The 27,501-nt window shown below is 38.5% G+C and overlaps 1 protein-coding gene and 1 pseudogene across 1 annotated transcript; one reads left to right on the plus strand and one right to left on the minus strand.

Annotated features, from left to right (window-relative positions):
• Positions 1-643: 643 nt before the first annotated feature.
• Positions 644-1,586, minus strand: CRR42 (DUF3148 family protein). Its single transcript, XM_090012204.1, has 2 exons — positions 1,203-1,586; positions 644-947 (listed from the first exon to the last, which is right to left on the minus strand). Exons 1-2 carry the CDS (start codon positions 1,517-1,519, stop codon positions 845-847), a joined length of 420 nt encoding a protein of 139 aa, XP_089868330.1. The 5' UTR covers positions 1,520-1,586; the 3' UTR covers positions 644-844.
• A 15,908-nt stretch (positions 1,587-17,494) lies between these two features.
• Positions 17,495-24,382, plus strand: LOC149831746 (rhomboid-like protein 15; annotated as a pseudogene).
• Positions 24,383-27,501: the final 3,119 nt, after the last annotated feature.

The following is a 27,501-nucleotide window of genomic DNA, read 5'->3' on the forward strand; positions in this document are numbered from 1 at the left end:
GTGAAACCAGACCTGGCCCCGATTTTTGGATATGGTATTGGGTCCAGATCCGAGTGTAATCAGATCCATTATAAGAGAAACCATAACCAGACCCAATAAGAACTACATGAACCAGACCCGAGTCATACCCGGTAAAACTAAATTTTATCATTTTTACATTGAAAAATCATGGGTTTTAATCAAAACTTGGGTCGGGGCCCAGTCTGGTGTAAAATTTTACAAACTATACCCAGGTTTTTGTATTAATCAGAGCTTCGGATCCAGACCCGGATCTTATCAGTTCTTGGATCATTTGATTCAGATGCATGGATATGTTTTTATAAGGTTTCAAAAATCAACCAACTACAATTTCATATATTTTTAAAGCTCCAAATACTATTTTTTTCATTCAAAATGCATGATCCAAGTGTCTATTTCTAGTAAATCAATCATGCTGAACACATCTGTAAAGTTAGAATTTGGAAAAAACACCAAAAATCTGATAAAACGTTTCTTATTGGGTAGGTTTTTATTTTCCCTCTTTGTAGATAGTATAAAACACGGAGAGAAATTATATATTTTTTCCTTTTTAGATTGACTCTTTCCTTCACACTTTTTGTAGCCCAAGCCCCAATCACACCATCAACAGAAAGCATCAAACAGATATTAGTTACTTTCAGATAATTAAGGAGAAGACCCCTACTGGTCATTGCCTCAGAACAAGCATCTAAGATAATCAATGACTGCAGTCAGTTTAAAAGGAAAACAAAACAGAGTTGGTTATTGCCACGCAAATGCATCAACATGGCTTCGTTGGTTCAACCTTCATGCTGTATTTATCCAACGTGGTCATCACCATAGACGTTCATTCCTCAAGATCCAATGGCCTGAAGTACTTTGCATCCATCAAGTATGTGCCTATAGCAAGTCTGACTGCCCATACATCTTTAGGTTTCCTTGCAACAATTCTGTTCATGCAAACATTAATGCTCCGGTTAACTGGTAAAAACATAAATTACACTTTGTCTTAGCCAAGAGGCTAAAAGGGGAAATCAATTATCATGTTAACCAGATATTACCAACTTGCAAATGGAATCTGAAGCACCATATTACAGTTGCAGAAGGCCGAAAAATACCATAGAAATACATGTTAGCTAACTAGCCAAGTGCAGTTTTAAGAGCGCATAATCACTTGGCAATATCTGATAAGTGCAGAAACATACCTCCCAACATCACCAGGCTTAATCTGTCCTGTGTTCATTTTAAGTGAAGGCATAGAATCTGCTGTTTTCAGTGCAGATGGAGCCTCTGTGATGATAATTGGTGATCCAATAACCAGTGAAGATGTAGAATTTTGCAGAACGGTGCCTTCCTTCTTAGATTCATCGCTTGCCGATTGAGGAGTCGACGATTCGCACTTCAAGATTAGTCGGGAAGTTCGATTACGAGGTGTCAAATAGCTTAGTTGCAAGGAAGAAAAATGGAACCTAGAGGAGGAGGAAGAAGAAGGAATAGTTGGTAAAGTAAGAGCTCTGGCCATGGATGGATATGGAACAAGCCTTATTGGGTGGTTCCTATTACATGGTCTTATGTCTGCTTTGCATCATCCTATCCTCAGACATTGAAACCAATGAAAGGCAAATATGCTAAATAAAAATCATAATGGGGACCCACCCCTTTGGTCCCATGCCTTTGTATATGAACAAATAAAACGAAGAAGCTGTTAATTTTTCTTCAAAGGGCCGTTTGTCACACTCTAGTTCAAGGAAAGCCACTTTCTCTTGAAAGGGATGCTCAAAGATGGAAACTACTTTTACCATGGGAGAAGTATGAACCCATTTCTTGATAGGAAAGAACTTTGCATTTACGATGTAGGTCCCACCACATATTTTCGTGGACATGTTTGTTTCACCTCTCTTTAGCAAAGAGCGCCTCTTTCGTAGGAAAGGGCATGAAACAAACACCCTGGCCTGTTTTTTTTTTCAATAAGAGAAAGCCTTCTCCCTGTCTCTAGCAGGAAAAATATTTATGACAGTGGCCGGTCCCAAAGGAAAATGTGGGGCCCACTGGTGGGCTGGGCTGGCCATTCTTTCAATGTGCCGCATTCCATGAAAAAATGGCCTTTTTTTTCAAAAATAAGTGTAAAACCCGACTCGGGTGGACTCGAGCTCACCCACCATGTTGTTTCTAAACTAGGATGGACTCAACCGGTTTGGGTCTGGCCGTTCTTAGTCCGGATCCAATTTGAACTGGACCTGCTCTAGATCCAGATTGACTGGTCAAGATAAGTTTGGATCAGTCTTAGACCCATATCAGAATTGGGTCTGAATTTGGTCAGACGGCTCTAGATCCAATCAGACAATTCTAGATCCAGTTAGAATATTCTAGATCCATTTAGATCATTCTGAATCTAGTTTGACTATTCTGGATTCAGATAGGTAATGGATCTAGATCGAAGCAGACAGAGATTGGATCCAGATCAGAATTGAATTCGGATCGGATCGTAAGATAGTCTCGAGTTGTCCCAAAATCCGAAATGACCAAAATATTTATTTGGATACTCGAGATCCATTTCAGTAAGATGGACATATCTTTGCACCTCGAACTCATAATCGAGTGAGGTTTGGTGCGTTGGACTTGTATTGAAGAGGGGAATCTCTTGGTCCATGAAATTTAGTCAAATTAGTAATGCAGAAATTGAGGTTTCTTGAGTGAATTCGAGAGGGGTATTTTGGTAATTTTGTAATAGGTTTTATCAATTAATTCAACTATATTGGTTTAATAATCAGATCACACTGTGATAACTTCATGAGACTCGATTGCGGTGAGAATACAACATTCACACTAAAGGTAAGGGATATTATAAGTAATCTTCGATGTAAATAAACATTTCACGTTGCTTGTTACTGTAATGTTATAAATGATTAGCATAATTATTTTGGGGGAGATCATGACATGCATAAACTTCCATGCTTGACATTATGAGTTGATTTATATACACACGTTATAGTGATATGCTTGTTAGTTGTGATATGTCATGCATGATAGAAAGAAATTGTATTTCAATTGCATGTCTATATGATCTTTAATATCATGCATTGTGATGAGACTAAGTTTAGATTAGAGTCTCATTTAGTTCATTCATATTGTATGAATGGAAATTTTGAGATCAGCATGCATGACTCCTTAAATCCCGAAAGTGGTGACCTGTGGTAAGGGCTACCTGGTTCGCGGTCATAGTGCAGCCACCACAGAGAGTGGGACGCCGGTGATTTAACGATACAGAGACACTACATCATTGCATGCTAAGTGAGAGAGGTGTGAGACCTAACGTCATCATAAGAATAAAAATGAGATTTTTTGTGATCAGTCATGACATCACTCATGAGAGACCGAGTGAATAATGAGTTTGAGAATGTCGGTAAATGTGTAAACTTAGTTATGACTTAGGATTTCACTCACACTGATTTGGGACTCTGAAGGACCATGGATGGTTGAAAACCATCATGGTTAGGATGTAGCATAAACCATACCGAGATTGAGACCTTGACCTCCCGGCTAGCTACCGGTGGGGTCCCCGTGGTGGTTCACTACAGTGCCTGGTGGTTCGAGGACCACTGGGAGTGTATGGTTCATTGTCTGGCCAACATGTAGAATTGGGGTGTTTTACGGGGTTGTTACGCTCATAGACGGCTATGACCGGTATAACCAACATAGTGATAGTTGTGTGAAAGAGAGCATTCGAGATTTTTAATGGAGATAATTAAAATATAAAAACATGTGTGGTATGTCGAAAGTTAAACTAAGATTAGAGGCTTAAAACTCACTACAATTGTAAGTTAATTGTTTATTTACTTATAATTATTTTTTACTGGGTTGTAGACTCACCCCCATTTTGTTAATTACAACTGTAGGTTACAGGCATTAGAACAATCAGTTGGTGAGCAGTTTTTTCTTCTTCAACAGAGCATCTGGTATATTTTATTTTCTTGTTATTGAATAAGATGTAATTTGTTTTCTTTTATTATGAACGATGAACAATTGTAAGAAAGAGTTGATTTATGAAAGTAAAATGAAAAGTTTTTTTTTAGCCACGTTTTCTTTGTGTAAACTTTGTACTCTTTCCCTCTGAGAAGTAATACCAACTGAACTCGGACTCCTGAGGTTCCAAATCGGGGTGTTACAAAGTGGTATCAGAGTCAGGTTTATACAGAAAAAGATTCATCATTCATAATAAAAAATTTAATGACAAGATATAAGTCTTTGCTCGAATAAGACACGTTAATGATTAGTTTATTGTGTGATTATGAATGGTTAGCGAACGAGGAAACCACGAAGACCCAAGGGCTTAAGACCTTGTTGAGCCTCCCGTCGGAAGAAGAGAGGAGTTCATCGCTACAATGGTGATGGCCACTAGAATCATCACAAGTATGACTCAAGTTGCTAGAGATCTGACACCACAACCTCCTCCAATCTACATTATAGTTGGGGATGGAGGTTTTTACCTTCATGACCACCCCTACACTACTCAGGGGTGTCAGCCACCACCTTATGGAAATATGACTCGTCAGTTCAACCGTTAGGGAGCAAGGTATGCACATAGGCGGATGATGAGAAATTTGATGGTGGCTCAAGGAGGAATCAGGAGAAGAGCATCCCCGAACATAAACCTTATGCCTCGGGGAGGGGCTCGTATGGCTAGCGCGCGGGGACGACATATGTCCCGAGAGAGCTATGTGACTGCCATGCGTGGAGGCAACCAGAGAGTTCCACCTCCAGTCCAAGAGTTTTTGTCTAAAGAAACTCGAAGAGATGCATTTCTGGCAGCCGAAGCAGCTCAACAGGCAATAGAGGCCAACCGAAGTGGCCCAAGGTTTGGGCAAGGACAAACAACATCAGGGAGTTTGAAAGAGGAATGCGAGGATGAAGACCCGATTGATGATCCGACCTTACCTACATACACTTCTGTCACACCTACCCACACATCTTCCTCACCCACTTATACTCCTGCTTCGCCCTAGTACGACCTGAACGTTCTTCCTGAGACTCACCAGCATCAAGCTCAAAGGAACACAGGGAACATGCCATGTTTCGGATGGATTGAAGAATAATTAGGATTAGCTAGTTGTTTAGTCGAGTCATATTGTTTGAATTGCATTGTTTCTTCTTCCTTTACTAGTGATGTCTCGCACATTTATGAGATTTTTGAATGAAATAAAATGAATGACTTTATATATATTGGGTGATATATGATGAAAATTTGTACAAGTACCAACGAATCATGTGATAATAATTTCCCTTCAGTATCAATGGTCACTCGTAGGGAAACATCTTACCTATCAAAGGACATGGTAGCGGTCAGGCGGGAAAGGGAGATCCTTGGTGGACCGTCGCGAAGGGCACCCTCATCATCCCCTACTACGGAAGGGGCACAAGTTTAGAGAAGCCATGTGACAACTCACACACCGGAGAGATATACTCCACGAGAGGGTAGAGAAGAAAGTATGGAGATTTCACATGGATCTCCGATGAGTCAAAGTACGAGAATACTGCCAGAATACACTATCAACCGGATATTGTATGAACTCCTACAAACAACCCGAGCCCAACAAAGTCAACCTCAGACGGACATTTTTGGCATCACCTCATGGGCTGAGAAGTTCAAGAACATGCAACATTTGCTCTTCGATGGCACTCCTAACGGTGTCGTGGCAGAGAATTGGTTGATGCAAGTAGAGAAAGCATTGGATGTCATCCAATGTCCAGAGGATCAGAGTATGGATAGTTGTATCCAATCTAACCAGTGATGCAGAGCACTGGTGGAGGTCCATCAAGGACACCTTGGATTCGGATACGTACTTGCCTTGGTCCACATTCATGAGGAGATTTTACAGGCAATTCTTTTCAAAGTGTCAGAGGGTGAAAAATGAAGAAGAATTCAGGAAGTTGAAGCATGGTGACATGACGATCACCCAATATACCGCTCGTTTCAACTCTCTCTCCTGTTTTGCCAAATCCTTGGTGGAAAATGATAAAGAGAAGTGCAAGAGGATCGAGAGGGGTTTGAGGCCCCAAATCTTGAGGTTGGTCGGGCCACAATAAATAAAGAAATACAGTTGGCTCGTAGACTACGCCTCCAGGTACGAGTTTTGGGAGATGAGGACGAATGAGAAGCCCCAAACAAAGGAAAAACCCAAGTTCGAAAATAAGGCTCATCACAATGGTGGCAATGTGGTAGAGTCCTATCGAAGAAAGTTTCAGCCTAGAGGAAGATTCTAGCGAGACAACAGGAGACAGTACAGAGGACAAACCCCTAATCAGAACCAGGGTAAACAAGTCAAGAATACAGGCAATCAACAAGTCAAGCGGCAGAAGATCCAAAAGTCGACCCAGTCGGACAACGCTTGCAGGACTTGTGGTCTCCAGAAGCACGAGGGTAATTGTGACTTGAGGAATGTGAGATGTTTCAACTGCCAGCAGATGAGTCATTATGTCAATGATTGCCCACAACCTGATCAAAGAAGCAACGCCCCACCGAAGCCGAAGTCAGCAGTACCAGACTGCACTTATGTGACTGCTCTTCAAGAAGCTCTTGCCAACCCTGAAGTGGTTGAATGTACACTTCTTATTTCTGGTATTCTTGCTCGTGTATTATTCGACTCAGGAGTCACACATAGTTTCACTTCTTCAGCTTTTGGGAAACAGTTGTCAGTGGCACCTTCTCGATTGAGTGTTTCTTACTTAATAGAGACACCTATATGAGCAACCACCATTGTGGATATTGTGTATTCTAAGTATGTAGTAAAAATCGAAAATTGCGAGTTGTCTGTGAACTTGTTGCAACTCGACTTCAAAGATATGGACGTTGTTATAGGCATGGATTGGTTATCGGACCATCATGCCACTATCGATTGTAGAAGAAAGTGTGTCAGCTTTCAGATACCCCATACCTTCACTTTCACATATCAGGGTATTAGGAAGTTACTGAAGCCGGCTATCATATCTTGTATAAAGGCCAATAAATATATTAAAAAGGGATACATGGGATTCCTGACCTACATGAAAATTAAAGAGAAAGAAGATCTCACAATATCAGATGTAGACATAGTTCGTGAATATGATGATATTTTTTTGGAAGATCTACTAGGCCTCCCTCCTGATCGTGAGATTGAATTTCAAATTGATTTAGTTTTGGGAACAACGCCCATTTCAAAGGCTCCCTATCGAATGGGACCTACAGAACTTAAGGAGCTCAAGGAGCAACTGCAAAAATTATTAGAGAAAAGTTTTACTTGTCCGTCAGTATCTCCTTGGGGTGCTCTGATCCTATTCGTTAAGAATGATGGTTCACTGTGTATATGTATAGACTATCGACAATTGAACGCAGTGACCACCAAAAATAAATATCCATTGCCTAGAATTGATGATTTGTTCGATCAACTGCAAGGAGCGGTATGCTTCTCAAAGTTGGTTTTGAGATCGGGTTATCATCAGCTGAGGATCAAGAAAGAAGATGTGGCTAAGACAATATTCAGATCGAGATATGGCCATTATGAATTCTTAGTCATGCCTTTTGGTCTGACTAACGCATCAATTGTCTTCATGGATATGATGAATAGGTTCTTCAGACACTATTTGGATAAGTTCGTGGTCGTATTTGTCGATGACATCCTCATATACTCTACCTCGAAGGAGCAATATGAAGAGCATCTGAGGATAGTTCTGTAGATACTTAGAGAACATCAGCTCTATGTCAAATTCTCTAAGTGTGTTTTTTGGTTGAAATAAGTGTCTTTCCTTGGACACATTGTTTCTAAAGACGGGATTATGGTAGACCCTGCAAAGATTTAAGCAGTCACCAATTGGTCTAGACCCAAGAATCATATTGAGATTCACAGCTTCTTGGGATTAGCCGAGTACTACCGACGATTCGTAGAAGGATTTTCTTTGTTGGCGACTCCTTTGACAAAGCTCACAAAGAAGGATGTAAAGTTTGAATGAAACGATAAATGTGAGCAGAGTTTTCAAGAGATAAAGAAGTGTTTGACCACTGCCCCAATATTGGTCTTACCTTCTAGATCCGGAGGGTTCACTATTTATAGTGATGCCTCTCGCAAAGGATTGGGTTGTGTTCTGATGCAACACAAAAAAGTGATAGCTTATGCATCTCGTCAGCTTAAAACTCATGAAGTCAACTATCTGACGCATGATTTGGAACTAGCAGCAGTGGTATTCGCCCTTAAGATTTGGAGGCACTATCTCTATGGTGAGCAATTTGAGATCTTTAATGACCATCAAAGCCTTAAGTATTTATTTTCGCAGAGAGATTTGAATTTGAGACAAAGAAGATGGTTGAAATTTTTAAAAGACTATGATTTTGAGCTGAAGTATTATCCGGGTAAAGCGAATGTAGTCGTTGATGCCCTTAGCCGAAAGACAGGAGCACTAGCCAGACTCACAGATTGGGAGTTATTTTCCATGATGGCTCATCAGAAGGCAGAAGCTCAATGCCTACCAGGTCGATTGCTATTTGTGTAAACCAACATGAGATCAAAATTGTGGGAGCTAATTAAGGAAAAGCAACCCTTAGACCCAGAATTGGCCCAAATAAGAAAGAAGATTTTGGAAAATGAGGAGTCAGAATTCAAAATTGATGATCAAGGACTTCTTAGATTTCGTCAAAGAGTGTGCATTCCTAAGGATGATTAACTTAGAAATCAATTGTTGAAAGATGCACATCATTCTAGATATGTCATCCATCCTAGCAGCACTAAAATGTATCGAGATCTGAAAGATACATTTTGGTGGAGTGGAATGAAGAGCAACATTGCTGAATTTGTTAGCAAGTGTTTAGTATGTCAGCAGGTGAAAATTGAGCACCAATGACCAGGTGGCCTTTTGCAACCACTTCCCATACCTGAGTGAAAATGGACGGATATAGTGATGGACTTCGTTTTAGGGCTTCCAAAGATGAAAATTGGATGGATTCAGTATGGGTGATTGTCGACATGCTAACTAAGTCAACTCACTTTTTGGCCTGTAAGACAACACAATCTTATGACCAATTGGTTCAATTGTTTATCAGAGAGATTATTAGACTCCATAGAGTACCTAATTCAATTGTTTCAGATATAGACTCGAAGTTCACATCACGATTTCGGCAATGTTTTCAAGAAGCAATGGGAACACAATTAAAAATAAGTATAACTTTTCACCCCCAGTCAGATGGGTAGTCAAAGTGAACCATTCAGACCTTAGAAGACATACTCCAAGTATGTAGTTTGAAATATAGTGACTCGTGGAATGATATTCTATCATTGATAGAGTTTGCCTACAACAACAACTTTCAAGCAAGTGTAGGCATGACTTCATTTGAGGCATTGTATGGTCAACAATGTTGAACTTTCTTGTGTTGGGATGAGGTCAGAGAAATAAGATTGTTAGGGCTCAAGATGGTTCAACGGATGGTAGACCAAGTGAGATTCATTCGAGAGCATCTTCTCACAGCGCAAAGTCGACAGAAGAGTTATGCGGACCAAAGACGTCGTGAGTTGGAATTTGAGCAAGGTGACCACGTATTTTTTAAGATATCTCCGTTTAAGAGAGTGGTGTGTTTTGGTCGAAGAGGAAAGTTGAATCCTAGATATATTGGACCCTTTGAGATACTCGTGAAAGTTGGTCAGACAGCATACCGTTTAGCCTTACCATCTTCCTTGTCTCGAATTCATAACGTGTTTCATGTTTCCATATTGCGGAAGTATGTGTCAGATCCCTCCCACAAATTGGATACAGTCGAGACTGTATTGGATATACAATATGACTTAAGTATTAGAGAAAAGCTCGTAGAGATTTTGGATGCAAAAATACAAAAGTTAAAAAACAAAGAGTTATCTCTGGTATTGGTTAGATGGAGTCATCACAGCAATAAGAAGACTACTTGGGAGCATGAATCTGACATTCGTGAGCAATTTCCACATTTGTTTCCAGGTAAGATTCGAGACGAATCTTCTTTTAAGGGGGGTAGAATTGTAAAAAACCCTCTGACGAAGTCGCCGGAGGGAATAAACATAAAAAAGGAAACTGTGTTACGAGAGGGGGTGAGGATAAACCTCACCCCCCAAAATCCGTGGAGGGTGAGGCTTATCCTCACCCTGCGTGAGGGCTTTTATAGCCCTCACGCAGCCCCCTCTACCGCATCTCAATGAGCAGCAGAGAGAGAGAGAGAGGGAGCAACAGAGAGTGGGAGAGAGAGACACTTACCGGTGACGACGGTGAGGTAAGCCTCCACCCTCTTCATCATCTTCTTCGTTCTTCTTTTCTGTTTCGAGCAAATGGAGGGGGGGCAACCATTGCTGCAGGTGAGTTGCAGGAAAACGAAAAGAAAAAAAAATTGAAAAGATACAAAGAGAGAGAGAGGGGAGGAGGGGGGCCGGCCGGCCAACCGACCGATGTCGGTGGTCGACCCCCCTCTGCCACAGAGAAGGACAGAGAGGGCCGACCCCGACGGTCGGCCCCTCTGTTTAAGAAGAAGGGGGAGGACGGAAGGGGTGATGCCCTTCCGCCGAGCCAAAAAAAAAATGTTTGGTCTAGGTCCGACCCAGAGTGAGTCAGTCTGGGTCTGACCCAGACCAGACCGAATCAGGTTGGGTCTGACCCACATCTGAACCCGAGTTCGAGCCAAGAAAAAATAAAATAAAAATAAATGAATATATAAATAAAATAATAATAAAGTAAGAAGTGATTCTAGTCGAACCGATTTTTGACGATCGGTTCAGACCGAACAGAGTCTGAGCCAAACCGGTTTGAACCAAACTCGGTCTCAGCTTAACCGGTTTGAACCAAACCGGGATGGACTGAATTGGTTCGGGTCTGATGATTCTTAATCCAGATCCAAATTGAACTGGACCTGCTCTAGATCCAGATTGACTGGTCAAGATAAGTTTGGATCAGTCTTAGACCCATATCAGAATTGGATCTGGATCTAGTCAGATGGATTTGGATCCAGTTAGAATATTCTGGATCCATTTAGACCATTCTGGATCCAATTTGACTATTCTGAATCCATATAGGTAATGGATCTAGATCTAAGCATACAGAGATTGGATCTAGATCAGAATTGGATTCGGATCGAATCGTAAGATAGTCTCGAGTTGTCCCAAAATTTGAAATGACAAAAATATCCATTTGGATACCCGAGATCCATTTCAGTAAGATGGACATATCTTTGCACCCTTAACTCATAATCGAGTGAGGTTTGGTGCGTTGGACTCGTATTCAAGAGAAGAATTCATTGGTCCATGAAATTCAGTCAAATTAGTAATGCAAAAAATTGAGGTTTCTTGAGTTAATTCAGGAGGGGTATTTTGGTAATTTTATAAGAGGTTTTATGAATTAATTCAACTATGTTGGTTTAATAATCAGATCACAGTGTGAGAACTTCATGAGACTCGATTGCGTGAGAACACAACGTTCATACTTGAGGTAAGGGATATTATAAGTAATCTTAGATGTAAATAAACATTTCACGTTGCTTGTTATTGTAATGTTATAAATGATTAGCATAATTATTTTGGGGGAGATCATGACATGCATAAACTTCCATGCTTGACATTATGAGTTGATTTATATACACACGTTATAGTGATATGCTTGTTAGTTGTGATATGTCATGCATGATAGAAAGAAATTGTATTTCAATTGCATGTCTATATGATCATTAATATCATGCATTGTGATGAGACTAAGTTTAGATTAGAGTCTCATTTAGTTCATTCATATTGTATGAATGGAAATTTTGAGATCAGCATGCATGACTCCTTAAATCCCGAAAGTGGCGACCTGTGGTAAGGGCTACCTGGTTCGCGGTCATAGTGCAGCCACCACAGAGAATGGGAAGCCGGTGATTTAACGATACAGAGACACTACATCATTGCATGCTAAGTGAGAGAGGTGTGAGACCTAACGTCATCATAAGAATAAAAATGAGATTTTTTGTGATCAGTCATGACATCACTCATGAGAGACCGAGTGAATAATGAGTTTGAGAATGTCGGTAAATGTGTAAACTTAGTTATGACTTAGGATTTCACTCACACTGATTTGGGACTCTAAAGGACCATGGATGGTTGATAACCATCATGGTTAGGATGTAGCATAAACCATACCGAGATTGAGACCTTGACCTCCCGGCTAGCTACCGGTGGGGTCCCCGTGGTGGTTCACTACAGTGACTGGTGGTTCGGGGACTACTGGGAGTGTATGGTTCATTGTCTGGCCAACATGTAGAATTGGGGTGTTTTACGGGGTTGTTACGCTCATAGACGGCTATGACCGGTATAACCAACATAGTGATAGTTGTGTGAAAGAGAGCATTCGAGATTTCTAATGGGGGTAATTAAAATATACAAAAATGTGTGGTATGTCGAAAGTTAAACTAAGATTAGAGGCTTAAAACCCACTACAATTGTAAGTTAATTGTTTATTTACTTATAATTATTTCTTACTGGGTTGTAGACTCACCCCCATTTTGTTAATTACAACTATAGGTTACAGGCATTAGAACAATCAGTTGGTGAGCAGTTTTTTCTTCTTCAACAAAGCATCTGGTATATTTTATTTTCTTGTCATTGAATAAGATGTAATTTGTTTTCTTTTATTATGAACGATAAACAATTGTAAGAAAGAGTTGATTTGTGAGAATAAAATGAAAAGTTTTTTTTTAGCCACGTTTTCTCTGTGTAAACTTTGTACTCTTTTCCTCTAAAAAGTAATACCAACCGAACTCAGACTCCTGAGGTTCCAGATCGAGGTGTTACAGTTGAGCAGTTTTCTTTCTCAGTAACATCCTATAATGGCAACCAACTATTTTTCTTGTTTATTATATTAGTCCTAAGATCAGAATACCCTTAATTTAATACCACATGCATATTTTGAAGGTTTCAATAACTTCTTTTGTTTTGTCTTACTATGCTAGATTTTTAATAACTTCATGTTAATATTCTTGTAACTACCTACTGTTTGGAAGGATATACCCCTCATCCCATCCAAAAAACCCTATCACAAGGATGAACTTCATCTCCTTGTCATTTAAACGTGATCAGCCACATTTGCATGACGTTAATAAATTTCTTTCAAAATGATGCATGAATTAGATAGCCAAACACATGCTAAAACAAACTTCGTGAACTTGTCTATCAAGAAATAAACCAGCTTAGCAGAGTAGAAGAGGACATTCACTTAATTATAATATGAATCATAACCAAGATTTCATAACAAAATAAGAGTACATGAAAACTGTGTGAATATAAATATATTCTCATCTCTTCGCTGTTGGAAAAGAATATTTTCACAGCAGAACACAAGCATGACACAATGTCGTCAATTGTTCTTCACCAAGCAACATCTTTATAAAAAACAGATGCTGCATCATGTCCACCATCCCAACTACAATCCTATTCTTTTGATTTACCCTTTAATCGCTTATACATCAAATTACTAAATTAAAAAGTAAAAAATTGGGGATACAACTGCAGCAATCCAAATTATAATTGAGGATTCACTAATGCACAATTTATATGATATGACTTCTGCAAAATCTCATCCAATCAGGGTCACCCAATCCAAGGATTTGAGATAAAAAAATGGAGTTTTCATTGCCATTGCTTCTCACCAATCAGCAGAGAAGGAAACCTGGTTACATAGCAATACATAATTTTCTGCATTCTCAGCCTCAAGATCAAACAATCTGTCTATTAGATCAGCATTTCCACTCTTAATATAGGTCGAAACCAAAGCAGTCCATGAAATTATATCTTTTTTCAGGTATACTAAAAAAGTTTTCATCTACGCACACAAGATTTAAAAAGAAAATTAAAAAATGTGGATCATTACTTTAGAGCAAATATGACTAATGTGTAATAAAGATACATATAAAAAACAAAGTAATCATTAGAATATATGGTACTATATTGTACAAGTTATTTTCTTCAAAACAAATAAGCATCACTTCAATTGCTTCTGCCATCCATCCAATTCCAGCATAAGCAAGCATCAACACTTCAAACTCAAAACCAAAAGTGCATCATCCACTGTATATGTTGAGGTATCAACTCCCATCTACAACCAAAATAATGACAAAAGAGATTAATCATAACAATAACCAAATTAGCAAGACCACCAGAAAGAATAAACATTACACATGACCAAAAATATGTCTGCATTGTAAAAAAACATTAAAATTCACTTGAAATGTGCACGCTGTGCATAACCAAAATCGCCATTCCATATTCCCAACTCTGTTTTTGTGCCTTATCTTTCGCTTTGACAAGCTCAAGTTCCATCTCAAGTGCTTATTTTCAATATTTGATTGCACAAGTCTTTTCACTAAAGCCAACTCCATAGACAAAGCATTGTATTTGTCACACATTAGGTTGGACTGACATACTCATCACATCAATAAAAAAAACACAATCACACGCACTCTACATGTTTTTTTATTACCACTAAGATATTCATAATTGATATAACAATTTTATTAATAACATATTAAAGCAATATTTTTACCTGCGTTGGGCAGCTGTAAAATTTTTTATTTTTATCTCTTTGTATTTGCTGTAAGAATTTGGAATAACCCTTCACCACTTTTACACCTAATGTGATGGTATATCACGTTACTAATTATTTTGATGCCTGTGAAAGCATCACAAATTATAGGACATTTAGTTCAAAAAGGCAATTTCAAAATAACATGAAAATATGAACATGGATAAATAAATTTTTCTTGGGATTATGGTGATTGCCTCAATCAATCATAGAAATCAAATTATACATGAAAACCATAAAAAGAAATAGTTAAGTCTGTAAACCAAACATTAATGAAATTTTTGTGTAAAAATTTCTTAGTCCTTTGTCTCCACTAAAACCAGATAAATCAACAGTCACAATGTCACCTCCAAATCAAATTGGCAAAAAGTAACAATAAATTGATCCAATAGTGATATACATGATCAAATACAGTGATTACTGAAGAGACCAAACCATATAATACTGAAGCATGCTTTGTATTAAATAGACTGTGCCGTGTAACATGTGGGATCCAGTCAGAATTAATATCATGTGGATCTATCCTGCACAAAGATTGATGTTCCAAGATATTCATGGTTGCATAGCATAAGCTGATATTGTCTTATATTATAAATTCCAAGTTACAAGTCATTCATTAAAGAAACAAGAAAATCACTCCATCAACTTGATCCAACCTGAAAAAGTTGCAAAATTCCATAAAATCTTAAGACTCAAGGGCTCTCAAGTTTAATGACTACAATCAAAATGCTGCAATACAAATAGCTAACAGCAAAGCAATAAGCATATGAAATTCCAATTAACAGATACACTCAAGTAGGAGAACAAATCCAGAAGTAGTAGACACTCAAAAAGGCTAATTGCATTTATTGACATTCAAGACAGTTCTAAAAGGATAGAAACCGTACTAACGAAGTACAACCCAAATATTAGCTTAAGTTTTTCACCCAGTGGGCAGTTACCTGCTTACAACCATGTTTCTTAAAGGCAATTCAAAACAGCAGATATGTGAGTTGCATAACAAAGACAATCCCCAGAGGTAGCAACAGAGATACCCACTGAAAGGCAGAGGTATTGCTTTTGTGTATCAACCTCACCACAATCTGGGGGTTGAATCAGATAGCTGAATGGTTAGGTCACACTAACATAACTGAAGGGTCTTGGGTTCGAATCCACAGAGCCAGCTTGAATAACAAAAGAAATAATCACCCACAATTTCTCCCAGCAGATTCAAGAAACTTAAATAGATTCTGCAGCAAGTCTCAAATACCCTATCTAACTCAAATGTGCATAAAAAAATTCATGTCTGTAGTACTATAGTTTACTGACAATTTTTTAGAAAATATTAACATTTAAAAATATTAAAATAAAAAAAATAATGCAAAAAATGAGAAAAATGTGTTTCAGTAATATTTCCAGAAAATATGTGAAGAAATGCTTTTAAAACATAAAAAAGATGAAGAATAAAGAAATGTCCTATTTAAAAAGTTAAACAAGAAAAGTAAAAATAAGAAGAAAATACAACTATCATGGTAAATTAAACAGTGAAAATGAATACATTTCGATTTTTCCTCAATATCTCTTGAAGAAATTCAATTTTTTTACTTTTAATTTTATTATTTTCAAAAACATCCCAGAGATTTATCAGGAAAAATACTCATCATAGCCAAAATCAAGCAGCAGAAAAAAAAAGGGCGGCTGGGGAGACTGCATTAGCAGTTGTACACTATCTAGTTGTACAAAAAAAAAATCCCAGAGATTTATCTGTGAGATTCGCAACATGAATCAAGCCCACATTAGAAGGAGAAACGGACTGAATTGTATCGAGAAAACAACGACGATGATGATGATGACGACGACAAGGCAATCCCAGAACCAACATTAAAAAAGGAACACTGATTCAGAACTAAACCGTGACAAGGCAATCCCAAAACCAACAAAAAAGGGAAAATTCCTTACGTGTCATTCATCGGGAAATCGCACAACTAATCAACCCAAAATTTCTGTTTCTTTACACCAAAAACCTTAATTTCCCAAAACACATGCAAGATCACACTAAAAAAATGACCAAAACAAACATAAATTCTTTTTTCTCAATCAGACATCGGAAAAAGGGACTCTATGCTCGCCAGGGAAGAAGAATGAGAGAGAGAGAGACTTGTAGAGGTGTATCTCGCCGGAAAGCTGTCGCGAGCCGAAGGTTATTTCTAGCTTGCCACAGTAGTGAACAGAGAAAAAGTCGAGACCCGTGACAGGCGAAGTTGAGAAAGGTGAAATCGAGAAACAGAGAGAGAGAGAGAGAGACGAACGAGAACGGAAAGAACCTTCTTCTTCGCTTTTCGGGGTCCGTACACTTCGCTTTGAGGTCTTCAAAATTAAAAAATTCTCACTTGACGCCGTTATCGGAAAAGCAAAGTGAGACGTGGCGACCATCTGCAATGGTGGCTCGGACGGCCGAGATGTTCGGATGAGCAGAACGGTCATTTTCAAAATGACCTGATCTGCTTCCTCTGATCCTCTCCCCGATTCCTCTCTGTTTATTATTTTCCCTTTCTTCCTTCGATCTTCGATTGTCGAGTATGTTTAGTTTTCTCTATTATCCACGAAATTTAGGGTTATGTGGAACAAATCCAAGGATCTGGAATTTGTAGCTGCGTGTTCGAGATTTGATTCCTTTTTATGTGAAATTAGTGCTAGGAAAGTTTTAAAATATTAATAATTACTACCAAAAGAGTTTTGAAAAAGTTTAGTCCCATATCTAAGAGAGAAAAGTTTTTCAAGAGGTTTAAATAGAGAGCTTGTTATCTATTCTTTACTTTGGTAAGCCTTGATTCTTTAGGTGGATTGCGGACATTGTTGCGCATCGTGCAGCAACGAACGTGCCGCGCCGTTCACGCACACGCGCCCGTGCGTGCGCAAGGGCGCTTGAGGCGTAATGTGGCGTTTTGATGACGCACTTTGCACTTTGAAAGCTTATGAGGTGAAAATATCCGTTTTGTTTTTCGGTTTGAGTTATCTGGCTGTTTGAAAGCTTTAAGTTGCATGCATATCGAGTTAATGTTGCATTGTGACTGTTGGGCGGTTTTAGAGGCCTTTGATTGACAGTCAAAGGTGGGTGACCGTTCAGGTTCTTTTTCGTCCTATTTTCAAACCGTCAGATTTATAGCCATTAATCTCATTTATCGCAAAACGTTTTGTCTTCTCTAAAAGTCTATAAATATCTTCTATTTTCGTCTTTTGAGAACACAAGAATTTTACGACTCTCCAAAATCTTCTTCTTCCTTCTTCTCTATTTGGCTTGCAGAGTACAAGTGTGGTAGAGATCATCTGTCCTTGCGAAACAATGACTCTCTGGAGGTTCAAGCCTAGTTGTATCCTGGGAACTCAGTCGCATCAAACCCTTTTTCGCATCTTCGGTCTTCCCGGAGTGGGGCGATTGAAGTTCTAAAGATAGCGATCTTAAGAACGTGCCTCTAGGCTTGAGATTTCTTTTCTGAAATCCATTTTCACAAGGTTGGTCTAACAATTAGAGGGATCGATTTGATTCCTTTTTGGTCTTCTGGAGGATTTTGTGTAATATGGTGATGGAAAATTTATCGAATTAAATATTGAAGTTTGTGCTTTTCGTTTTTTTTTTCTTTTTCTTTTTTTGGTTTTTTAGAGCTATCAAAGGCATTGTCACTTGCCCCTTTTTTGGTTAGAATGCCAATAGTTGCCTTAACTCGACAGTGTTCAACTATTTTACAAGAAGCAGGATATAATGCCTGAATTGTTATTAATGGAAGGGGATAACATTGAAGAATACTTTCAGCAGCATGATCATTTGGCATGAATGCACACACACTCACACACCTTCCAGTTTATACGGTTGCCTACACACTCTATAGTTTCTAGTGATGGTGAGCTTGGGGCCGTTTTAGAGAGTAACACATCCCCTCTACGAATATTCAACCAGAATTGAAAATTAAAAAGATTTTTTTTTTTTTTTTGCAAATTGGTCCTGCCTTATCAACCATTTGCAAATTAATCCCCTCCTTATCACGTTTTGCAAAAGGAAAATGCCAAAAATGATGAGTTTTCCTAAAAAAACTCTACAATTTTTTAAAATCACCCTAATGTCCAAAACCGCAACCTTTTTAGCTGTAAAAGAACTTTTTTTACCCTTGACACATGCAAATTTTCTTTGATATGCGATTTTTCCTCTCAGATATCCAAATATGTGAATTTCCTCCCGTGTTTGGTAATTTTCTCCAAAATAAACATATTTTCCAAGTTTACCAATATGTGATTTTTGGTAAGAGGAGTTTGTTTGAAAAAACTGACACTACAAAAGCGCGACGAGCATTTAGCGATACTTCAAAAGAGTTCCTAAAACCTTTAGTACCGCTTCAAAAGTACAATGGGCCTTTAGCGATGCTTTAAAAGCACATATATGGGGTAAATCGCAAAATACATTATAACATTAGCATATTTTGGAACGAAAATCACATATTTGGGAGGACATTCACATATTCTCATGTTTTGAGAGAAAATTAGTAAATGTGCGAGAAAATTCACATATTTGGAAGAAAAAATCGCAAATAAAGGAAGAAATTCACATATTTGAATATTTGTGAGGGAAGTTCTCATATTTAGAGAAAATTCACTTGCCCCTTTTTTGGTTAGAATGTCAATAGTTGCCTTAACTTTGAGGAGGTTTCCAAGTCTAGGCGGATTTCATTATCATCGTTTGTCGTATTTGCATCTGCTATTCACAGAGTTGTATTGCATCTGGTTATTCTACGATGATAAATTATAAAGGTGTCTGAGGTGCATGCATGTAGCTATACCCATCTTTGCTAGGCTTAAGATTGTCGTTAGGAGCTAGGACTCGAGATTCGGCTTGGTAATCGGAATCATCAGATGAAGATATTTTTCGGCGATTCCTCGTGTATCTCCTTGCGAGATGGAAAGCCAATAAAAGCTTGGTTAAACGTGAAAATTTCTTGGCAGTAACTAAACTGTCAGTGTTTTACTTGGAAGTTTATTGATTTCTACTTCGATTGGTGTTTTATAAGGAAGAGTTCTGCAGATAAATGATGATATTCCAAGTATGTTGGTAGCTACGTTTGTGTTACGACATTTTCGTGCTCCTTTCAAGCAAGGCAGCAAGTTTTGAAAGTTTTTACTTGGATACGTTTTTGCCTCGAGAACTACTTATCATTTACTTTGAATAGTTTGATGTTGTTTTGTTGTTTTGGAAAATAAAGAAATTATGTTTAGAAACGCATCGACTGTGTTGGGACTCCAATCCTGGCATGCTTTAGTTGGCTTGAGATTTTTACCATGGGTTGAGACTCTCTGCGATTGCTTTTTCCCTTTTTATATGGATTTTCTGCTTTTGTGGGGTTTGGTTGTTCCTAATTGAATATCTGGTGCGAAATCTCTGAGCTGTCTGGTAATTGTTGCATGTGGTAGGCAGGGTTGTCAACTCGGTTGAACCAGTGGTGGAGAGTCATTCCATTCATTACTTCAGGAGTGGTGGTTGTATGTGGTTTTATATACTTGCTTTGTCTATTGGCTGGATATGACTCCTTTGCTGAGATATGCTTCTAGCCCAGTTTAATTATTTCACGGTTCCAAGGTACGGGAACATAATACTTAAAAGAATGTGAAAATTTGATTTTATACACGAATATCATTGAGTTGGTCCACTTCATGTTAGAAGAAGAGCCTTTTCTAAGCAAGATGAAGTGTTACTGTAAAATCTGACCCAGGTGATATCCACTGCAGCCTTATTTTTGTTACTGCACTAAGACGAACATGAGTGGAGTGGATTTTGTATCTAGAATGCAATTGTGAGGCTGTTGACTTGTGTCTATTAACTGGCTGATGGAATTTTGTCTGCTCATGCCTCACCAGGTTCATGTTGTCATTGGTCATGGGATGCAGATCATTGTCTGCTTCTACTGCTTGGATGGTTGAATTTACTGTGTGGAGTCCATTGTCACCATCCACCATGATCGTAGTTCTTTGGGTTCAGCTCATTAGGTTGTGGCCTTTAGGTGTCCAGAGAACCTAGCAGATGTTTTTCAGGCTAAAACTCATTGTGTACTGTTAATAGATTACTAGTGAAACCTCCTCTTGTACATGAATAAATGTAGAGACACAAGTGCATGTTTATGAGATACAAGAAAAATAAGTTAGTTGGGCAACATTCAGTCATTGACTCATTGGTTATGATTCATGTCGTAGAGAGGACCTGGTAATTGCTCGTAGCTACCATTTTGTTATTTTTTTTATGGTAAAAGACATCAGGTCTTTCTCACAGTTACCAAGCCTATCAAGATGTCCATGGGGATGCGTGACATACTTTGATGCCATTGCTTTCCAGATCTTTTATTTGATTGATATGAAGAAACAAAAATAAGATTGTTGCACCCGATCAGTTCTTCACAGTCGGTTGCAAAATGGTCAATGCAAGACAACCCATCTTACTGTGAGCAGTGATGCTTCATTTGATTCCATTGATAGGTAGGACAGAGTGTCCATGGGAAAGTATAGGTAGGAAAAACAAATACTACATATTAGCCTAAATTTTAGACATCAAGGATGTTTTTTAGTTTGGGTCCTTGTTTAGAAATCTACCTGTCTTTGGACAATTGGCTAATAGACAAATCCTATTCATTGCAGTTTACAGGATTTACACAGCGATTCTTTTTCATGGATCCATGTTGCATGTCATGTTCAACATGCTGGCTCTGGTACCTCTGGGGAGTGGGTTAGAATGAATCACGGGATCTGTCCGGCTCTTATATGTGATTCTTATGTTAGCTACAACAAATGCCATTTTTCATCTTCTTATTGCATCAGTCGTTGCCTATAATCCCATACACCCTTATCATAATCTGATGGACGAGTGTGCAATTGGATTATCAGGGATCATATTTTCTATGATTGTCACAGAAATGAGTTTAAGCGGAATTCAATCAAGAAGGTAATGTAACAACCTAAATCCATGTTGTTCCTTGAGGTTGCTTTATTTTCTAAAAGTACTTTAACTATTTATTCTTCCCTTATTTTTGTGTAAAGAACAAACTTGAGCCACCATATATGATTCGCATTTTTTACTTCTACTGATTCATATTGTATGATGTTGTGCAGCGTGTTTGGACTTTTCAATGTGCCCGAAAAATGGTATAAGACTGCGGCTTCCTATCTATGAAAGTAAATTTTGGGGAATATGCACAAATACACAAACGCATGCACTCATATTGACATTGTTTCAGTTTGTTATTGCTTTCTTCAAGATGAGATAAGTATTACACTCTTAGGTACGCATGGATCTTGCTGGTGGCCTTTCAGCTTCTGATGACAAATGTTTCACTACTTGGACACTTATGTGGAATTTTGTCTGGGTTTGCATGTCAGTTCCTTTACATTATAGTCCCTCATTTTTCTTTTGAGCCGCTATTTTCACTTCAAGAGTACTTATACCAGTATCTGCTTACTCAACAGATAACTATGGAATGCTCAACTTTCTTTTGCCAGGATCATCCTTCTTTTCTAGAATTGAGAGTTCCTCTCTGCTTGTAAGTTTATGAATCAAGTTTCCATGTGAATCTGGGGCTCTTTGCCTAGGCTTTGTTGTTGTCTGTTTTCTTGTTTACTCACTATCATGCATGTACATTAATCTGCAAATGGTTTAATGGCTCTACGCACACATGTAAGCATTCAGGTGCATGCATCACATAGAAGCATCTGAGTTTTCTCTATGAGAATTAAGTTTGTCTTTGTGGGGTCAAGTAATATGTAATATACTATGCCTTTATGTATGTGATATGTTCATGTAACTGTGAAAAATAACCTGTTTTAGTGTCAGTGCCACAATCTCTGAATTCTAAATCCATTTGCAGTCGTCTTGTGTTAGGAGGCCTGGATTTATTGTGGGTGGTGGGGGTAATCCAACTGCTGCACAGCTCCCTACACATACAACTATGCCTGTGAGGTAACAAATATTTGTCTTCTTGCTGTATTTAGTACGCAATGTCTAAATGGTTGTTTTCACCTCCAGCAGTACTCTTTCTGGAAATGTGTGGAGAAATCTCTCCACATGGATGCCACAAAGCACGTCACCAGTTTCTGAGGTATTTTGATATCTGCACTAGATAGTGATCTTTTGTTTTTAGTTTTCATTTCCTTTGACATTATTGTACATTAGTTCATTCATGATAATCATCAGATGTTGATGCATATGAACTACAACATAAGTGCAGGTTTCATTATAGTAACATATTTTAAAATAAAGCAGCTAATAGGAAATTTTAGGTCCTAAAACACCTGGCTTACTTTAATGTTGTATCCTTCTAATCAGTGAATTGAAAAATAGTTTTCTGAGATTGTGTTAGTGTGTATGTGTGAAGCTGCTAGAGGACCAATCTGTCATGTCTGGAATGAGTGTGATGCAAGTATTGAGGATTTATTGGTTTAGATGCCATCATTCAGTGTACATGACTCGATTCTTGAAATTAGGTTTGGTGATTGACATAATGGTGATAATCTTCTAAGTACAGGCTTTGAGGCAAGCAGGTTGACTTCAATTTTCAACTTGCCCTCCTGCTTGTTCTCTTCCATCCATGAAAATGATGACCATTTTGGCTGTTTGGGAACCAGGACTGGATCCTTCTCTAAGCTCAAATGAACTGGTAATTTAGCTGGGCTCGAGCTGCCTGGCTTGTTTGCTAGATCCAGTGAAAAATTCAGTCCTTGTGTTTCTTCATTTCTCTTTTATCTCCTGTTTTATATGGCTAGACCTTTGCATATGTTTTCCACACAAGTTAGGAAAGTGCTTCATCTGTTAGCCAGCACCTAGGTGCCCGTCCCCCAAAAGGGCTAGTCAGTGGCTAGGTGGAACTAATCAGCCTAATCAGGACCAAGAAAAGAATAAATAAATACAATAAATCCTTAAAAATAACAGAATGCATATTCAGCACAATTTATGAAGCCAAACAACTAAAACTATGAAAATACATAAATCATGAATGAAGTTAAACAATTAAAATGTAACTACATTTCTAACATTGTTGATTTCCACGTAGTACCTTTTTTTTTCCTTTCCTTCTCTTATTCACTGATTTATCATATTTCTACAATCAATTGAAGTACAAATTCATGCACCTTTGCTTATAAACATGAAATGCTAAGAAAATTTTGCTTTTAAGCATGATAGATTTCCCCTCTTCTTTGGTGTATTCTTGCTCCACATGTGATGCATTGAAATGTTGAACGAACCATTGGGGCAAGAAGGATATTTTCATATTTTCACTGTGTAGATGAAGGAGATGGTTGTCAATGAAGTTTTTTTTTCTTACTGATTCTTCCCTTGATAATATTTCATGCAATTCTTCTATACATCAGCCTGTGTTGGGTGGTTATTTTTATTTGCTTGCGGAAGATTAATTCTGTTGTGATATAACCTACTGTCAATTTTTTTTTTAAATCTAGCCATTACAGGATAGCCACAGAGTTCCAGGTCACGGGAGGATTCTTGGATCTGCTCGCAATAATGCCGCTGCTCCTACAGTTTCTTCTGATTCAGGACTTCATGCCAGGCTGCTAGATAGTAGTGTACCAGTCCATGAAGATCCATCCATGAGAACAGCAACTCGAATTTCAGATTCAAGTTACCGATTTGTCACATGGGAGATCTGTGTTACTTTCTCATGCAGGTGTACTGCCCATACTATTCAGTTGTCAGGTGTGCTTTTAACCCTTTCAGATGGCAAATGACTAATCATTTCTTATATTGCACTTTTAGGAACTCGGCTATGGAAAGTGCAGTGCGTGTTGAAGGTATGGGCACAAACAACCAGGTCTCTCTATTTATTCAAATATTTAGAACTTAAAACCGGGCATTATGATTCATTCCATAAGTTTGTACAAATTTCTTTGAAACTCCAACCAACATGCTGTTCTTTGGACGAGTCACCTGAAGGCCTATAACTCAAGTTGTTGGGTCTTTCAAATGGTATTGGTACAGACTGAGGTTAGTGGATTAAACTTGCTTCCTCTCTAATCCTTTCTGGATTTGTATCCTTGCAGGGTCTCAGTAACTTACAGACAAGGTAACAATTCATTTGAGTCTCTCTTGAGGATTGATCTAATGTCTCCCAAAGAATGATGCCCATGCAGTGAATTATTTTGATTAGTGGTATTTAAACTAATGAACCTTTAAGATGTTGCAACTCTCCTTCTCCCAAAAGAAAATGAAATGTATGTTTAACCCTTAGCCATCTGATTGGAAGTTCAACGCCTTGTCCGAACATTTTGATATAACCGTTTTGAGAGAAACAAGGGTGCTGGATTAGAAATGCAAAGTTATGGTTGGACAGAAGTCACAGAACAGACTCATTTTCATGAGATTAGAATTTGCAGGCACTTGTTAGTTTACGCCTTCAAGGTTGTCAAATATGGTTGCTGCATTACCAATCAGATTTTGATGGAAAACATGAACACTTTTGTGCAGCTCAGGATTGGTGATCCACCTTGTCTTGGTGGATGAAGACTCTACTTAGCCAATTTAGAAAAGTGGGTTGAGTGGTATACATCTGCCGGGTTACCCCAAGAACTAACTATTGTACTCAAGCTCTGGCCTAGAAGTGCCTGGCAGAATCTGTCTTAATTTATTCTGTGATTCATGTTACATTTAACACAATGTGGGCGATCTCTTGATTTATCAGAGCAAAGCAGAGATGGCTCTTACAGCGGAAGGTGGAGATTCAAATCTGGCTGTTGAAATTCTGAGTCAGGCATGTTTTCCCTTCTACTGTTGCTGTGATTGCCACTGATTGCCATTTCCTATCTCGAGTTTTCTCTGATTTTTCTTGCATCACTGTACAGGGGTAGATCGTTTATTGTTCAGATCACATCCCGAACTCGCATCTCAAATGCATCTGTGTAGAGTATGAAGCTGACAAAACTCACTGGGCATCCTGTAAGAATGTGTCCACCAACGTTGGGTTGATGCTAAGGAGGGAGAAGACGCCTGAGAGAGAGAGAGGTGTACGATCCTCAACAATATATTTATAGTGAAAACAGGTTGGGTCTGGATATTACATTATGTTACATTAGATCAAGACCCAATACAAATAGTACAATGACTTTGGGATAATTACATGGGTTTCGGGTCCAGACCCAAACCCAAACCCGTAATGAGTACAACGATCCAATCAATCTTAATATCCTCCCTCAAGTTGTGCATGGTCATGTACCATGGACAACTTGCTCTTCAAAAACCAAAATTGTATGTTGGTAAGACCTTTAGTGAACAAATTCGCCACCTGATGAGCCGTCTGAATATAAGCAGGTTCAACTTGTTTTTTACCTCTTGCCGAATAAAATGATGATCAATCTCTATATGCTTTGTACGGCTGTGATGAATGGGATTGAAGGAAATCTAGATGACACTCTGATTATCACACAAAAGAGTAGTGGGTAGAATGGTTTCTCCTAATTCTACCAAAAGATGTCTCAGCCATATAACCTCTGTTGTAGCTGCTACTATGAACCTATACTCAGCCTCAGTACTGGATCGTGCAACTGCACGCTGTTTCTTGCTACTCTATGCTATTAAGTTTTCATCAATAAAAACACAATAGTCAGACATTGACCTTCTGTCATCTGGATCTCTAGCTCAATCGACATCTGCATACACAATTAGTCTATGTTGCTCTCCTATAGTCTTAGATTGATGATAAACTAAGTCATCATCAAGTGTTCCCTTTAAGTACCGAAGAATTCTCTTGACAACATTCATATGTTTTGTGTGTGGATCATGCATGAATTGGGAGACTTGATTCACTGCGTACACAATATCTGGTCTAGTGAAAGTGAGATATTGAAGCATACCCATGAGACTTCGATATTGTCTAAGATCTCCATATGCCTCCCCATCTAGAGCACTGAGCTTATGATTCAATACACTAGGAGTGGGCAGAGGTTTGCAATTCTTCATACCTGCCTTATCCAGTAAATCCAAGGTATATTTGTATTGAGTTAATGAAATATATTTATCTCGCCGGTCTACTTCAACTCTCAAAAAATAACGCAAAACCCCCAAATCTTTCATCTTAAACTTTCGACTCAAGAGCGCCTTTATAGCTTTTATATGTTCATCAGAATTCTCGGTGATAATAATATCATCTACATATATGAGGAGTAAAGTACTGACCTGACGATCTCGAAAAATGAATAAGGAATGATCGAGGTAAGATCGAATGAATCCATGTTGTTGAACTTCGACAGAGAAGCTATCGAACCAAGAACGAGAGGCCTGCTTTAATCCATAGATGGCTCTTCGTAATTTACAAACATGAGTGTTGGGGTTGCGTTCTGCATAACCAGGGGGGTGCTCCATATACACTTTTTCTTTTAGACTGTCATGCAAAAATGCATTTTTGATATCAAACTGACTGAGAGTCCAACCATACTGAACCGACAAAAATAAAATTAATCAAATTGTTCTCATCTTGACCACAGGGCTAAATGTCTCATTATAGTCTTGCCTGTATTCCTGAGTAAAGCCTTTGGCTACAAGTCTCGCCTTGTAGCGTTCAATGGATACATCAAGTTTATACTTGATCTTATAGACCCATTTAGAACCTGCAACATTTTTGTCTGAGGGTCTAGGGACAATCTTCTAAGTTTCACATTCATGCAAGGTTTTTATCTCCTCATTCATGGCCTCAATCCACTTGATTGACATGTATGCATCCAAGAACCTGACGGGTTCATCTTGCTTTTCAATCTGAGAAACAAATAATTGCAAATCTCTAGAGAAGTTGTTATAACTAACTCATCTCTCAATAGGATGGCGAATTCTTCCAGTTCGTCTGGGTTGCACATCAATTGGTTGATCATTATTCTTATTTCGTCGTACATAGACGATTCCTTGAAATTTTGCGG

Source organism: Nuphar pumila, chromosome 7, assembly GCF_984573655.1.
Source record: "Nuphar pumila chromosome 7, dmNupPumi1.hap1.1, whole genome shotgun sequence".
Lineage (NCBI taxonomy): Eukaryota > Viridiplantae > Streptophyta > Magnoliopsida > Nymphaeales > Nymphaeaceae > Nuphar > Nuphar pumila.